The sequence below is a fragment of the Melospiza melodia genome, chromosome 21 (assembly GCF_035770615.1).
Source record: "Melospiza melodia melodia isolate bMelMel2 chromosome 21, bMelMel2.pri, whole genome shotgun sequence".
In the NCBI taxonomy this organism is placed as follows: Eukaryota; Metazoa; Chordata; class Aves; order Passeriformes; family Passerellidae; genus Melospiza; species Melospiza melodia.
Window position 1 is genome coordinate 3,809,522 of NC_086214.1, and position 16,267 is coordinate 3,825,788.

Sequence of the window (16,267 nt, forward strand, 5' to 3'; positions counted from 1 at the left end):
GACTCTGTAAAATGGGTGTGACACTGTTGTTTTCCCTGACCTGACCTGTTGTCCTGCAGGACTCCTTGCCTACACAGCCAAGTGCTCTGGGATCTGAACTGCTCACACACAGGTGAAAAAGTCTGAGAGGAACTTGGGTATCTGAAGGGTTATGTCACAGACAGTTCTTCCTCGTCAGAGTTCCTTGGGTCTGGAATGTGCCTGACACTTTCCAGCAGGAGTTCTTTGGGTGTCATTGTTGGATATTCACCCCTCTGCCTATGGGATGTGGAGCAGCAGGTTCTGCCTCATGCATTGTAGTTAATTAGAAATGGTTTTGGGTCCAGCTTTCATCTCTTGTGCCTGGATTGGCTCTTGTGAGGGTCACTAGCAGCTAAGGCAGGCATAGATAGTCAGAATTCCTTATTGTCCTGCCTTTTCTGGGATGAGGCTGTGGGGGATCTAATAAATCCTTGCTCACATCTCTGCTGGTCATCTTCATTTCATTTTGCATCTGTCTTTTGTTGTTTGCCTTGACAGAAATCAAGGCTGAGATTTGTCTTTCAGCTTTCCCCTCCATGTTCTGCAGGTTTGTAAGGTACTGTCAAGGGGCTTGAAGCAGGTGCTGGATTCCTGCAGCCACTCTGACCAGGCAGATGGGTTCAGGAGTTCCAGGGCAATGCCAGAACCTCTCTGCCAGGTTGAATTATAGCTATTACAGACCGAGCTAGAGAAGAGATGGATTTTTGAAGAGCTGCTGAGTGTGAAGTTTCACAGTTCATGGTGATGGTGCCTTCTGCACACTGAGTGTGAGCCCAAACTGACACAGGGTTGGGTAGATATTGGTAATATATTCAACTGTATTAACTGGTAGCTGATCCAACAGCAAATTCCATGTGAGTTTACCAACTCTCATAATATGTGCTGATGGCTTTTAATGCATTTAAGAATGAGGTGGACTTTGGAGTTTTGCAGTTGTGGCACACTTTGCCTTTCCTGCAGAGTTCTTCCCTGATGTGGATTTGTCAGGGAAAGTGAACTCTGAGGGTGTTGGTGGCCTGCAAGGTGCCATTAATCCCAGGGACACCAGTTCTTAGTGTGGAGCATCTCCCCCAGCTGGGAGATCAGCTGGAAGGACAGATCCATCTACACTCATTGCCAGGGAATGGAAGGACTTTATTAACCTTCTAAACATTTCTAAACTTCAGCCATGAGTAATAGCAATAATAATGTCCTGATTCCTTGTTTGATGGGTTTGGAGGCAATCAAATGAGCATATTTGCTGATGCAATTTTGAGGTGAATGCTCATGTTTTCTACAACAAGCAGTGTAATGATGCTGACAGGCTATTTGCAATGTAAAGAGAGAGGGGTTGATAGGAACACACTGAGAGTTTCCAGGAGCCAAACCCTGCCCCAGAGTGTTCAGTTTGTGTCCCTCTGTGTCCCCTGGTCCCTGAAAAGTCACCCTGGGTTGGCCAGTGAGAATCCCAGCCCTTCCAGCCTTTCCTGGGAGCCCTTGGAGCTGCTCTGGAAGCCCAAATCTTGCAGCCCTGGGGGAGGGAACTCCTGAGGGAGCTGGGTTTGGTTGGGGTGGGACAGTGGGCAATGGGGTATTTAAGGCTTTGTGCTATAGCTAGGAACTTTTTAAAGGAGGAAGGAATAGTCAGTGATGTGTTAATCAAATGGAACAAAATTTGAGTATGTAACTTTCAGTTAAAACTGATGTGGACAGATCCAAAAGCTTCAGCTTTTAATGGATGGAGGATTCCTTTATGAAAAATGAAAAATGTGCCCTTCTCTGGGCCAGATTCTGACCTGTGCTACTCTGGTTCACAATTCAGTGTGAGTCTACATTTTAAAATGAGCTTTAAGAAGTTAAATTTAACTTCTTGGAGACTACTTCTGCCATTAATAGCAGGGTTTGCCATAGGGACACTTCACCCTTCTCCTTTCCTGGGTTCAAGTCTTTTTTCTCTAAACCCTGGCTAATGGAAAGGATTACAATTGCTAAACAGAATTACAAGAGATCTTGAGGCATTTTCTGAGGAAGGCTTGTGAGTGATAAAAGGGAAAAAAGAACCCCAAAATAACTTTAATGTAACCTTTGTCTGGATCTGCAGTCTGCAGGCTCTGACATGTGCTGTGCAGTGACTTCCTTGGTAAAGGCATTTGAGAGCTCTCAGTGTTTATTTGCAGCCTTTTCCTGACCACAGGAAAAAGAGGGTCAGGACTGACACTGCAACAGCCCAGCCCTCCTGCTCACCATTTCTCACCAACTTTGTGCTCCATTTGTCAGGTAGTTTTCTTTTTGCTGTGCATTTTTAAAGTTTCCTGCTTGTCTAATGACAGATTTGAGCAGATTTCCTGAAATTCTACACATCAAAGCAGCAGAACCTCTCTGCTCTGGAGCCAGGCTGGAGAGCTGGGGGTGCTCACCTGGAGAAGGATCCAGAGAGAGCTCAGAGCCCCTTGCAGGGCCTGAAGGGGCTCCAGGAGAGCTGGAGAGGGGCTGGGGACAAGGATGGAGGGACAGGACACAGGGAATGGCTCCCAGTGCCAGAGGGCAGGGATGGATGGGAAGTTGGGAATGAGGAATTGTTCCCTGTGAGGGTGGGCAGGCCCTGGCATAGGGTGCCCAGAGCAGCTGTGGCTGCCCCTGGATCCCTGGCAGTGCCCAAGGCCAGGCTGGACAGGGCTGGGAGCAGCCTGGGACAGTGGGAGGTGTCCCTGCCATGGCAGGGGTGGCACTGGATGGGCTTTAACATCCCTTCCAACCCAAACCATTTCAGATTTCTGTGGTTTTTCAACCACTTGAAAAATTGCCATTGAAATGAAATGTTCTTTTAGTCTTGAACTCATGGAAAAGAAAGAAATGGAGTGGAGAAGTCTTTACAGAGCCACTTGAAAAAGAATCTGCAAAAGATGGCAGGAGTATGGAAGGATGTGTGCTGCCTGCTCTGTGTGAGAGAGCAGAAGAGACTGAATGGAAAATCTTACTGGTTTGAATTTGGGCATTTGGGACTCTTGTTAAACTGTGTTAACTGGGCTTCAGTTGGGATTTTTGTAGCACAGAAGAAAGAAATAAAATGTGAAAATATGGCTCAGTTTTCAAGTAAAAGCAGTCCCTTTTGGGTGGACACAGACACACTGTTAGTTTTGACTCCTTTGGTGCTTTTGAAAATCAATCTTCTTCCCGGCTTGTCCAAGGAAGTCTCCCAAATCAAACAAACTCTGGCAGAGTCCCTCAGCAGTGTGTGAGCTGGAGCTGTGCTTCAGCAGCACCTTGTAAAAGCTGCCCTACAGCAGAGCAGTGCTGCTGGAGCTCAGAGCAGCACTCTGAACCCTCCTGCAGCCCTGCAGATACATTGGAAAGTTGTGACCTGGGATGTTTCATGTCCTTGAGGACTTGGACTGATGCTGAATCTACAAGAAGATGATGTTGTTGGGATCATTTTTGCCTCTGCATTTCATGGAAGATGCTCAGGGCCCTTTCAGGCTGATGCACTCGGATGGCAGCATAAGCTCCTGTCACTGCTTGTCAGCAGGAGTTTGGGATTTAAATGCTGTAAATGTCCAGAAATCTCAGCACTGACTTCTCAGACAAAGGGAAATGGAAAATTCCCTCCATGAGGATGGAGCTGCAGGTCTGTTTGCCTTTGCTTAGGTGGGAGCTGCTGCCTCAAGATAGCACCAGGGACCTTCCGTATCCTACAGCATTGGGAGGGAGGTGGGGGTTCCACCTCCTTATTTAAGATTCTCAGGGTTTCTACTTCAGGAGAGAAAAGTCCTGATTCTGAATTTGGGGTGTTTGTTTTTGTTTTTTGATATCAGTCAGAACTTCTCAGGGACTTTCCTCATTTTGAAAGGAACCTACAAGAAGGATGGAGTGCCAGGACACAGGGAATGGCTTCCCAGTGCCAGAGGGCAGGGCTGGATGGGATATTGGGAATGAGGAATTGTTCCCTGTGAGGGTGGGCAGGCCCTGGCACAGCTGGGGCTGCCCCTGGATCCCTGGCAGTGCCCAAGGCCAGGCTGGGCAGGGCTGGGAGCAGCCTGGGACAGTGGGAGGTGTCCCTGCCATGGCAGGGGTGGCTCTGGATGGGCTTTAGGGTCCCTCCTAATCCATTCCATGATTCTGTGACTTTGGGGCACTTTTTGAGAGCACCTGCCCCAGTTTTCCCTTCTGGCCCAGGCAGCTGATGTTTCAGTCATGGCCAGGTTTCAGTCATTGCCCTGTTCCCCTCTCACTCCTTGTGCTGCTCTCAGCTCTTTGTGCTTCACTGGGCAGTGCTGGGGTGGGTGTGTAGCCTGTGATTATGCAGACTCTGGCAGGTGTTTTTAATAAGATTTTCTGTCTGTTGGGCAGTTTGCTGGTTCACAGCTCGCTCACTCTGGGTTCTCAGGTCTGTGTGCTGCAGGAGCTCCAGGCTGTCTCTGCTGGTGACTGACAGCAGGGAGGGCTGGGGTGCTGTGGGATTGATGGGGTGTTCATCCCTGGCTCAGCAAATTGCAGCTCTGTCTGTGCCTGTCACAGCTGAATTGTGACAGCCACAGCTGTGTTCCTGCAGGAGGACAGTCCCCAGAGTGCACCCTCTGCTCCTGTGCTTGTGTTCAGGGCTGTCTGTGCAGTGGGCCCCCTATCCCCATTTCCCCATGTGTTTCAGCCTTCCAAAAGGTTGTTTGTAAGGAACGGAGTGCCATGCCTGTGGCAGCCTGGTGTCCCCCAGCTCCCCATGTGGTTGCTGTCAGTGGTGCCCCTGCCAGAGGAGCTGCCAGCATTGCTGCCTGTCCTGCTGCCCCTGGGGCTTTGCTTCCAGAGCTCTGCTCTGTGAACTTTAACTCTGCTTCATGTCGTTCATGAACTTTAATAGTTCATTCCCCAGCTCCTGGGGAAGTGTTGCTGATCCTTCTTGCTGCCAGGCAGCTTTTTCTGACAGCCTGGCCAGCGTTCCCTCAGTGCTGTTCTGTTAGTGCTGGCTCCAGCCCTGCTATGTTCCTGTTTGCTTAATGCTTGTGCTGTTCTTTTGGGAAAAGGTCCTGGAGCTTGTTAGATGGATGAGGCTGTAAATTGTGGCAGGGCCAGGGCTTCCCTTTGTGTGACCACTGGGAGGTTAAGCAGGAAAGAAGTTCAGTCATAATTGGGTGTAAATTATTTTTTTCTGAGAGTAAAAGCTTTTGGGAGAGCTTTTTTTCCCCTGCCATGGCACATCAGTAAATAGAGCCATGAGGCTGAAAGTGCTAAATTCAGTTAATTTAGAATGATTTGGGTTTGAAGGGGGACCTTAAAGCTCATCTTGTTCCATGGGCAGGGACACCTTCTGCTATCCACATCCAGCCTGGCCTTGGGCACTGCCAGGGGTCCAGGGGCAGCCACTCTGTGCCAGGGCCTGCCCACCCTCACAGGAAAGAATTTCTCCTTAATATCAAACTCTAATTTCCCCTCTGTCAGATTGAACCTGTTATTCTTTGTCCTGTCCCCCCAGTTCCTGGTGCAGGGTCCCTCTCTGGCTTCCCCGTGTGCCCTCCAGACCCTGGCAGGTGCTGGGAGGTCTCCACACAACCTCCTCTTCCCCAGGCTGACCAGCCCCAGCTCCCTCAGCCTCTGTGTGGAGTTTCAGGGTCTTTTTTATTTTTCTCCCTCCTGCACAGTTTGAAGAGTGTTTGATGGATAAAGTGGGAAACACGGGGAGCTGTTGGGCACCTGGACATCCTGGAGAATCACAGAATTCAGAGTCTCTTCCACTGGGTTGGAAGAGACCTTCAAGATCATCGAGTCCAACTCATGCCCTAAAACCTGAACTGAACCCTGGCACCCAGTGCCCCATCCAGGCTTTGTTAAACACACCCAGGGATGGGGACTGCACCACCTCCCCAGGCAGCCATTCCAGAACTTTATCACCTTTCTGTGAAAAACTTCTTCCTGATATCCAGCCTGTATTTCCCTTGGTGCAGCCTGAGGCTGTGTGCTCTGGCTGTGTCAGTGCTGCTGCAGACAGAGCCCAGCCCCAGCTGAGCACAGGCACCTTTCAGGAGCTGCAGAGTGATGGGGGCACCCCTGAGTCTCCTTTACCCAGGCTGAGCCCCCCAGCTCCCTCAGGGCTTCCTCACAGGGTTTGTGTTCCCAGCCCCTCTGGATGTGCTCAGTGTCCCAAGGTCCTTCCCAAGCTGAGGGGCCAGAGCTGGAGAGGGCACTTCAGAGAGGAGGACAAGTGGCAGTGGCACATCCTGGTGGTCACCTTTGAGTTTGGAAGGCAGATTTGGATGAAGCCCTTTGAAACACTGGGATTTGAACTGGGGCAGGGAATGCTGAGGCCCTCACTTTTGTCAGGGTCCATGGATTTGTGTTTTCCTTGCCTTGGGACTGTGCTGCCTCTGCCTGTTGTGCTCCCTGTGAGAGGGAAAGGGAAAGGATTCCTTTTCCTTTCAGCTGCAGAGCAGGGGATCACAGCTGAGCTTCAGCTGCCTTTATTCACAACCAAACCCCTCCAGCCTGCAGTGGAGCTGTGCTGAGCCTTCCAAGGAATCAGGGGGTATCCAGAGGTTTTCCTCCTCTCTGGCCCCCTCCTTTGTGAGCTGCACCTCCAGTTTTTGGCAGTGGAATATTTCAAGGGCCTGAAAAGCAGGCTCTTGTCACTGCTTGCTTCATTTGTTATGGAAAGACAGTGATTTGCCTTGGATTTACTGCAGGGCTTTCTACTAAATCACCACAACTGGAGAAGTTTCCTCTGTGCAAAGTTCACCTTTTCCCCCTCCTCTCCAACCCTCAATAACAGATCTGAAAGGTTTATTAAGCAAATAAGTGGAAATCCCTGTGCAGTGAATTCCATTTCCCACCAGGAGTACGTGCAGCCAGTCCTCTGGCAAAGTGAGCAGGTCAGGTATTGCAGGGCAGGGAAAAACAAAATATGGTTTTGTGTACAGGCTCTCACATCAGGGTGTGGGCAGGAGAATTGTGATCCTCTCTGTGAGGGGAAAATGATAATTGAACTGTATTTCTGCCTTGCCAAGGAGGAATTGGATGTTGTTCTGTTGAGGTGCTGCAGTGGCAGGGAGGTAGAAATGGAAATGTTTTCCATGCAGAAGGACTTTGTGTTTGGAGGCTTTCTTGGATAGGGTCTCTCATTTGTAATTAATTCAATGACTGCATTTTTAACATTAGGATGTGCTCCATAGTGGAGGTTTAGTTCTCCTGAGATGATAAAGCACAGGCCAGGATGTGTCCATGTTTAAATCCTGCTCAGGACTTCAAGGGGCTCCCAAATCACAGCATCAGGGAGTGGTTTGGGTGGGAAGGGACCCTAAAGCTCCTTGGGTTCCACTCCCCTTCCTTCCTCTAGCCCAGGTCTCAGTCTGTGCTAAGGTAGGGCCTTGCCTGTGGCCTGGGTTAATTGATGGCTTGTGGCAGGACAAGCTCCTTATTTAACACTTGGAAGATGAAGTTTTTTATCTATTATCTCCTTCCTTCCTTATGCATGAAGCTTTCCCAGCAATATTAATATTTTACTGTTGAAGAGTCTTGCTGATAAATTAAGATCAAGGCTCAAGAAATGAGCTTTAAAACCCACTAAATGGCAATTAATTATTAGATGTAGGCTTCCAGGGGAGTTTTGATGTGTTACAGAAGCCAATGAAGTCCTGCCTAAAGGCTCAGGAAGCTGAATGGAAGGGCATTGGTGGATGCAGCTTTTTCCTTCAGAAAGGACCATGTTGTACTCGTTGTTGAAAAATACATTTCTGAACAACATCCCTGAGGCTGTGGGCAGTTATATCCAAAATGAGTAGGGAAGGTAATAATCTCTGTCCCTGAATGTTTTACTCTCCTATTTCCTTCTCAAGTGTTTATTAGGAGCTCTGTTTTGTCCTTGAACTTCTCTGTGTGTGGGTTTTAATATTCAGATGTATTTTTCTTTGGAGGCACCTTTTATTTTCTGAGCTGTTGCTCAGGTGCAGAAGCAGTCTGTTCATGTGCAGGAGCAGGCAGCCTCCTCTCCCTGTTTGTGAAGAGCAGTTTGGCAAGTCAGGAGCACTGGTTTCCTTAGTGATGCTGACAGTTGGTGAGGAGACTCAAACTGAAAGCATTTCCATTAACTTTTCCATGGCTTTGGCACAAAAGAGGCTTGGATGTGAAATAGCCTCAGTACTGTCAAGACAAAATGTCCTCTGCTGGTTTTTGTTGTTTATCCATAACTCCTTCAATGAAAGCCATAAAGGACTGACAGATTACAAGTTGCATGAAATATCCAAGTAATTATTTCTGCTTTGATGCTTCTTTGTGCAGACATGAGACAATAAATACCCATAAAGTCTCAGCAGTGACACTCACGCAGCAGGGGAGTCACCACTTGTTACGTGCCAGGGTTTGCTTCTCCTGCCCATGACTTTATCCCAGTGTCTGGAGCTCCTGCCCAGGGTTATCTGTGTGTGGAAGCAGCTTCCCTTTTCCCTTTTCCCTTTTCCCTTTTCCCTTTTCCCTTTTCCCTTTTCCTTTCCCCTGCCCCTTTCCCTTTCCCCTGCCCCTTTCCCCTTCCCCTTTCCCCCTTCCCCTTTCCCCTTTCCCCTTTCCCCTTTCCCCTTTCCCCTTTCCCCTTTCCCCTTTCCCTTTCCCCTTCCCCTTTTCCCTTTTCCCTTTTCCCTTTTCCCTTTTCCCTTTCCCTTTCCCTTTCCCTTTCCCTTTCCCTTTCCCTTTCCCTTTCCCTTTCCCTTTCCCTTTCCCTTTCCCCTTTCCCTTTCCCCTTTCCCTTTCCCCTTTTCCCTTTTCCCCTTTCCCTTTCCCTTTCCCCTTTCCCTTTCCCCTTTCCCCTTCCCCTTTCCCTTCCTTTTCCCTTTCCTTTTCCCCTTCCCTTCCCTGGCTGCTGCTGGAGGGTAGCAGCCTTTCCCTGCAGGCCTTGCAGTGGCTGAATTTTGGTGCTGCAGGTGGCTGCTGCTCCAGGGCTCCTCTGCTCTGGGGAGTGCTGGGAGTGGCACTGCAGGCACACCCTGGTTTGGTTGTTGTGGGAACTCAGCACATCACTCCAGATGTCCAGAGTTACCGAGACAACCCTTGTGGGGAGCTCAGAAATCCTGGAATGTTCCCAGAAGTGCTTGGTGGTTGGATTTTGACCCTGCACGGGATGTGCCACCTGTATGAGCACAAGAGAATCACTTGGGGATAAGGGGTGTAAGAGTTAAGTGTTCACAGGGTGGAAATACAGATTTTAGGGTTTTGGTACAGGGGGGTTATGGAGACAAGATGGAGGAATCAGGGCGTGTCTTGTCCTTCTTTCTTCTTCTTGTCGTCCATTTTCTGTGGTGATGTTGGCACTTTGGGGTTGGTTCATGTTAAATGTGCACTTGTTAATAAGGGTAAAAGGTATTGGAAGGTAAAGGTAAATATGATATACGTAGTTTTTAGTATAGAAATAGATGACCGCCCAGTGGGAGGTCAGAGTGCCCTTGGCTGCCTTGCTGTCAGCCCTCTGTCAGGCTGGGAGAAAACTTTGTAGATAAGAGATAAGAAACAATATTGAAGACTGAAAATGTGAAGAGCCCAGACTCGTCCTTTGGAGCGCGGGCTGTCCCAAGGCCATCCGACAAACAGCCAGACCGGTCAGGTTATTGTGAGGTTGTTGTGCTCTCATGAAACATTGGGGCTTAAAACTGCAGTCACTGTTGGATGAGATTCCACAGCCTGGTTGTTAAAATATCCTTGGGAATTTTATTACTGTGTCAGTGGGACAAATCTGGTGTGCTGGGGGTGTTCCTTTTCCAGTTTGCCATCCTAAGTTACTGCTGGGCAGAGGGATGGTGTGACAGTGGTCACAAGGGTTGCAGGATGAAGAGTGAGAGGAGAATGTTGACCTCATGTTCAGAAGGCTTGATTTATTATTTTATCATATATATTACATTATGACTATACTACAAAGAATAGAAGGAAAAGTTCTCAGAAGGCTGGCTAAGCTAAGAACAGAAAAGGAAATGAAAATAACAAAGGAGCTCTCTCCGACACTGTCCCAGAGAGAGCTTGGTCCTGGATTGGCCATTAATTGTACACATCCATCATGGGCCCATCACAGGTGCACCTGATGCATTCCACAGCAGCAGATAACCATTGTTTACATTCTTTCTCTGGGGCCTGAGCTTCCCAGAAGGGAAAATCCTAAAGAAAGGATTTTTATGAAAAGATGTCTGTGACAGGAGGGGGTGCAGGATTAGAGGGAAGCAGGAATTGCTGTGTGGCACTGGGCTCGGTTCAGTCCAGCAGGTGTGTGGCTGTACCCCAGTGTCTGAGGTGAGGCCTGGCTCTAACTGGCTCTAATTCCCTGTGATTCTTCCAACAGAGAGAGCAGGAGCTGCAGGAGGGAGCTGCTGGAGCTGAGAGGAGAGAGATGATCACCCCAGCCCTGAGGAAGGCACTCACTAAACAAGGTGAGGCACAGCCCAGAGCCTGGAGCTGCCTTTGGGCACAGCATGGCACAGGGGCTCTGGGGGGCAGGGGCTGCCCTGGGCCCTCGTGGCAGGCCTGACCCACGGACAGGACAGGACACATGGCATGGCTGGGGCTGCAAGGGCCTCTGGAGATCACCCAGTCCAGCAGCACCAAGGCAGGGTCCCCCAGAGCAGGTGGCCATAGAGGGACATCCAGCCTGTCCTGGCAGCTGTTCCAGAGCTCTGCCTCTCTGTGGGAAGAGGTTCTTCCTCATGTGGAGATGGAGGTGGTTGTGGTTTAGTTCATGGCTGCTGCCCCTCATCCTGGCACTGGCACCACTGAGCAGAGCCTGGCACAATCCTCTGATACCCTGGGGGTATTTTATGGATTGATGGGATTCCTCTCAGCCTTCTTTTCTCCAGACTGAGCAGGCCCAGCTCCCACAGTCTCTCCTGACCAGGGAGATGCTCCAGACCCCAGATCATCCTTGTGGCCTCCACTGGACCCTCTCCAGTAGCTCCTGGTCCTTGTTGAGCTGTGGAGGGCAGAACTGGGCCCAGCACTGCAGAGTGCCTCACCAGGGCTGAGCAGAGGGACAGGATCACCCTGCCTTGCTGGGAATGCTCTTCCTCATGCCCCAGGACACTCTGCTGCCTCCTGGGCAGCTCCTCCTGCAGTGCCTGGAGCTCCCAGGGCTTGATGAACCTGCTGGGGCAGCTTGAGAGATGTGCCCACGGTCCCACACTGCAGTTCCCACGGTGTAGGTTTGTCAGGGAATATTTAAAGATCAGCTTTGCATCTGTTTTGCAACTTAGTCCCTTGTTTTTACCTCGGTTTCAAACTCTGATTTGTTGCTGAAACACTGTTTCCAGAAAAGGAAGCAGTTCAAACTAATTTTAACCATCCACTAGATGTTGAAAAAGATCAGCAGCTCTCCAATGAGAGCAGTTGGAGTGAATTTCATGTCTTTTTTTAAAACAAAGGACCAACATGAGGAGAGCCAGACTGAGCCCTGCAGTTCAGGAGCCTCAGCTGGGAGTGGCAGAGGCAGGAGGGGACTGATGGGAGCTCCCTTTTGCTGCTGACATGGAGACTACAGGGAGCTCAGTCTGGCTTCTTTTCTCCCTTGGGATGGAGTGTGCTTTACTTGGTGATAAATCAGTGTTATCATGGCACTGTTAAGGTTGCAAAAGGTGTTTAAGAGCTTCAAGTTCAACCACCAACCCCCCTGTTCAGCACTAAATCATGACCTCAAGAGCCACATCCTCACATTTATTCAGCATTGTAGGGATGAGGCTGGCCTGGGCTGCTCTCCTGGAGCTCCTGATAATGTCCCTGTGTCACTGAGGGCTGGGGGCTGGCGTGTCCTGGGCCAGTCCAGCTGTGCAGCCCAGCCCTGCTGCTCTCAGGGCTGAGCCCTGCACTGCTCTGCCCAGCCTTGGTCGCTGGGTTGGCATCAGCCTTGGCACAGCAAAGAGCCCTTGTGTGACTGTGTGCTGTGAGGAATGACCCAGGGGCTCAGGAGGAGTGGCAGGGACTTTGCCTTCTCCTCATGGCCCCGTGCAGGCCTTGGGCCAGTCCATCTTTTCAGCCTCTCTCCTGAAGGCTGTGCTGTGGTGGCAGTTACTTTGGTTTTGTTTGTCATGTATTTGACTGCATTTAATTTATCTTTGACTTTGTTTTGTGTTTAAGGTGGCAGCCTTTTGTTTTTATTTATTCATTTATTCAGTTGCTTCTAAAGACAGCAGGGGATGGGGGCAGTGCTCTGTGCTGGCTCTGTGTGATGGTTGGAGCATTTCCCCTTGGCTCAGTCTCACTTTCCCTGCTTGTTTGGGTTTGGGTGTGAATGGAACTGTGCTTTTGTACAAAGTGGCCATTTGGAAAATAAAGCAGTGCTGGAGAGAAGGTCGCCTTACTACCATAATTCTCTTGACTCAAAGAAGGCTCCCCAGAGAGCTCTGATTTCCTTGTAACACTCCAGAGACAGGAATTCATTATCCAGATAAGTGGGTCCAGGTTTTCCTTCCTGCAGTGCTCATGGCAGTGCCAGTATTGGAGCCACTGGTAGGATCTGCTTACATAAATCTGCACTTTCAAAGACTCCAAACTGTTGTGTCCTCACAGCCCAGCTGCCTCTCCCAGCTCTCCCTCCTCTGCTGCTCACCAAATTCTTCAGTGGTCACTCAGCTGTGAAAAAGAGAAGCTGCATTGGATTTTTTTTATGTCATATAACATTTTTTCCTGTAAAGAACACACCAGGAAGGCTTTTGGGGCTGCAAAAATAAAACAATTCCCTTCTTCCCTCAGCATCATCCCCCCTAAAATAACAAGTGCAGTGGAGTCAAAAGATTATGTCATTTATTTTGCACCAACTGGTTTCTTTGGGTGCAGGCTCAGTGTCTTTTCAAGAGTATCCCTGAGGGCATAATTAGCCCAAGAGAAAGAAAATGAGTATTAGTGGGTCAGGGAGAGCTGTTCTTTGATTCTGCAGTTGCATAACAGAGGTTTTCCTTGGAGCAGCATCGCCTCAGACCATGGTAGTGCTCACTGTGGATTCACCATCAAAGCAATTTACCTTCCTCGAGGTTAAGGGAAGCAGTGCTCAAGCAAAGGTTTTTATTTTAGCCCTGGCATTGAATATTGGCTAAATTTAGCCTCTCCATCGGGTTGCTGAGCCCTTGGAGCTGCCTGCTTGCAGGATACCTTGATAACAGCAAGATACCTTGATGCTCAGCAAGAGCTGCTTTTGAAAGTCCAGCCAGAGGCAACACAATCCCAGTTCCCTTTCCATCAGTGCCCAGCTCTGCCTGGAGCAGCAGCACAGCTCTGAGGCTTGGGTGAGTGCCAGTGCCCTGGGGCAGAGGCTGGCAGTGCTGGTTGGTTGGGTTTGCAGTGCTCCTGGTGGTGCTTCAGCCATTCTGTGCGCCCGGGCAGCCAGAAAGAAAGGAACTGAACTGAAAATGGAAACAAGCTTTCCATGTGTTGCTTGGTGAGTACAGCCCAGTTTCACATTTCCTTTTTGGGGTTGCTTGTAACTTTATGACACAGTCCCTTTTGGGCTCAAAGTTGCCTTTGCTTGGCCTGGGTGCCAGGAGGGTTTGGTACAGGGTGAAGGACTCGTGAGTCTTTGCAGTGTTCCTGATTTCTCATTTAAATCCTTGGTGAGCTTTAGAGGGAGTCTCGAGCTGCTGTTTCAGTAGGAAAGATGAAAGTAGAAAAACACAGTGGGGTTTTCTTTTCCTGTAAAACAAACAAAAAACCAAACACTGTTCTGTGTGCCAGGACAGGCTCAGGCTGGATCTCAGGGAAAGAGATGCTGGCACTGCCCAGGCTGCCCAGGGAATGGGCACAGCCCCGAGGCTGCTCCAGGAGCTCCAGGGATGGCCAGGCTGGGATTGTTGGGGTGTCTGTGCAGGGCCAGGGCTGCACTGGATGATCCCTGTGGTCCCTTGCAGTCAGGCTGTTCATGACTCAGGGCTGACCGTGGCTCTGTGCTCTGCTGGGGTTGGTGCCATCATTAGTCACAGCTGCTCCTGGACCTGCCAAATGTTTTATTGACGCTGATGGTCTGAGGGAAGCCAACCATCCTGCTGGATGCTGGCAGCTGGGAGAGGGATTGTTCACTGCCTGTCTGAGCTATTTGGAGCTCAGACATGATGTGTCTCAGTGCCAGCCACCTCCATCAGCCCTGGCAGGTCATGGGGTTGTTCAGCAGCCCCAGGTTGGCTCTGACGCACTTCCCTCAACGGGGCACGAGTGGAACAGGAGCAGTGAGCCCAAAGCCCTGAGAGCTGAGTGTGGGCTGAGCAGGCTCCAGAGGGCAGGGCTGGGTGGGATATTGGGCAGGAATTGTTCCCTGGGAGGGTGGGCAGGCCCTGGCACAGGGTGCCCAGAGCAGCTGTGGCTGCCCCTGGATCCCTGGCAGTGCCCAAGGCCAGGCTGGATGGGGCTTGGGGCACCCTGGGACAGTGAAATTGTGGCACTGGATGGGATTTAGGTCCCTTCAGGTCAGACCATTCCAAGATTCCAGATTTCTGAAGCTGCTCACATGGTGTTTGTGCCATGCTCTTTGCTTTGCCCTCTCCTGCTGTAACAGGACCAAACAAATCCCTGCTCTCCCTGCCTGGCAGCACACTGGGGTGGGTTAATGATGCCAAAGGCTGACCCTGCTGACATTGGACAAATTATTCTGTCCCACAAGGACGGTTTTGCTGCAGTCCAGTTGGTTCTGTCTTTACTGGTTAAGGAAGGATACAATTTATCCCCAGGGTGCCCAGGACACCTCTGTTTTCCTTGTCTCCAAAGACAAGTGGTGCATTAAGGGACAGCTCTTATCTGAAATAGTCTGGCCTTCAGCAGCCACGTAAAGTGTCGTGCTCTGACTTTGTGCTGCAGCTAAAGCTGTGCTTTGGCCTGTGGCTTTTAGTGGGGAAGGGAAGGCAAGAGGCTGACTTCAGAAAAATACTGAAGGCTGGGCTTTTCAAGTGCTCACCAACCTGGAGTTGAGGTTTTTAAAAGCTTTGGTGGCTTTTGCTGGCCCTTCTCAGGCCAAGGTTCCTGCAGCTCTGGTGCCCAGCTCAGGCTGGCTCTCTGTGCTGAGCCTTTGGAAGGCTCAGTGTGTGGAAATGGCATCTCAAGCCATGGCACAGAGCTGGTGCTGCTGGCTGGGGGCTCTGCAGGCTCTGTGCTCCAGGGTGTGGGCTCTGGCAGGCTTTGGGAGGAGCTGATGAACTCCAGGTGGCACTAGCAGCCCACAGCTGGCTCTGGGATCGGTGGCACTGCTGCAGTCCCCAGAATGTGCCACAGAAATCAAATACTGGCTGTGGGCAGCTTAAAAATTACTCTGCTAGCTAAGAAATTACTTGTGGTGAGCAGAATAAATACAGTGACCAGAGCCAGGCACAGAGATCAATTCTTTAGGAAATGTCAGTAAATAAAGGGCAAACATACAGGTGAAAGGAAAGAGTCCAGGCAGCAGAAGATGCTTAAGCCCCACTGTGTGAGAGCTGACTGCAATTCTGATGTGCTGGCACTGCTGTAGCACCTGAGCAGGAGCACAGGAGATGGATAAATCACATTTAGGGGGCTGATTCTTCTCTCATATGTTACCAGAGCTGGTAGAATAACCCCATGTATAACAAAGAGGAAAATAAAAATAAACACAGATTTTGAAGTGTATCCTTTTTTTTGGTTTGTTTTAGATTTTGGCAGGGCTTTGGAGAGTATTGAGCTTTGAAATTAAGTCTAAGCTGGAACAAAGTACAGGATATGTTCAGTCAAGGATAGAATTTGCTGTGCTTTCTTTGTAAGGTGACACTCGCCCCACACAAGGGGACAGTTCAGACAAATGGAATGTGGAGAAGGGAATGTGCCCTGAATGACTGAAAAGTGTCTCAGGAAAACAGAACAGAAAAGAGATGCAGCTCCTGGCAGGCAGCAGTTGTGTCTGTTACCTTCTGGGTGTGTTCAGGGGGCTTCAGGAGGAGACTTGTGCAGGTGGAACCTCCCATTCCAGACTTCACCCTGAGGTACAGCTCAATGCCAAGTGCTTGCAGATTTCCTGTGAATAAACAATTGCAGAGTCCCAGACTGGTTTTGGTTGGACAGGACCTTAAAGCTCACCCAGTGCCACCCCTGCCATGGCAGGGACACCTCCCACTGTCCCAGGTGCTCCCAGCCCTGTCCAGCCTGGCCTTGGGCACTGCCAGGGATCCAGGGGCAGCCCCAGCTGCTCTGGGCACCCTGTGCCAGGGCCTGTCCACCCTCACAGGGAACAATTCCCAATTCCCAATCTCCCATCCATCCCTGCCCTCTGGCACTGGGAGCCATTCTCTGTGTCCTGTCCCTCCATCCCTTGTCCCCAGTCCCTCTCCAGCTCTCC

General features: G+C 50.2%; 1 protein-coding gene across 5 annotated transcripts in view; it reads left to right on the top strand.

Annotated features, from left to right (window-relative positions):
- Positions 1-16,267, top strand: part of LOC134427751 (S-adenosyl-L-methionine-dependent tRNA 4-demethylwyosine synthase TYW1-like) — a 113,551-nt gene that overhangs the window by 9,597 nt on the left and 87,687 nt on the right. For all 5 annotated transcript variants that reach the window (XR_010030226.1, XM_063173822.1, XM_063173819.1 and 2 more), the window contains exon 9: positions 10,298-10,385. Coding sequence is in view for 4 of the 5 variants with exons in the window: in XM_063173822.1 (XP_063029892.1) it covers positions 10,298-10,385 (88 nt within the window). In the remaining variant the exon portion in view is untranslated. The remainder of the gene's footprint in view (positions 1-10,297; positions 10,386-16,267) is intronic.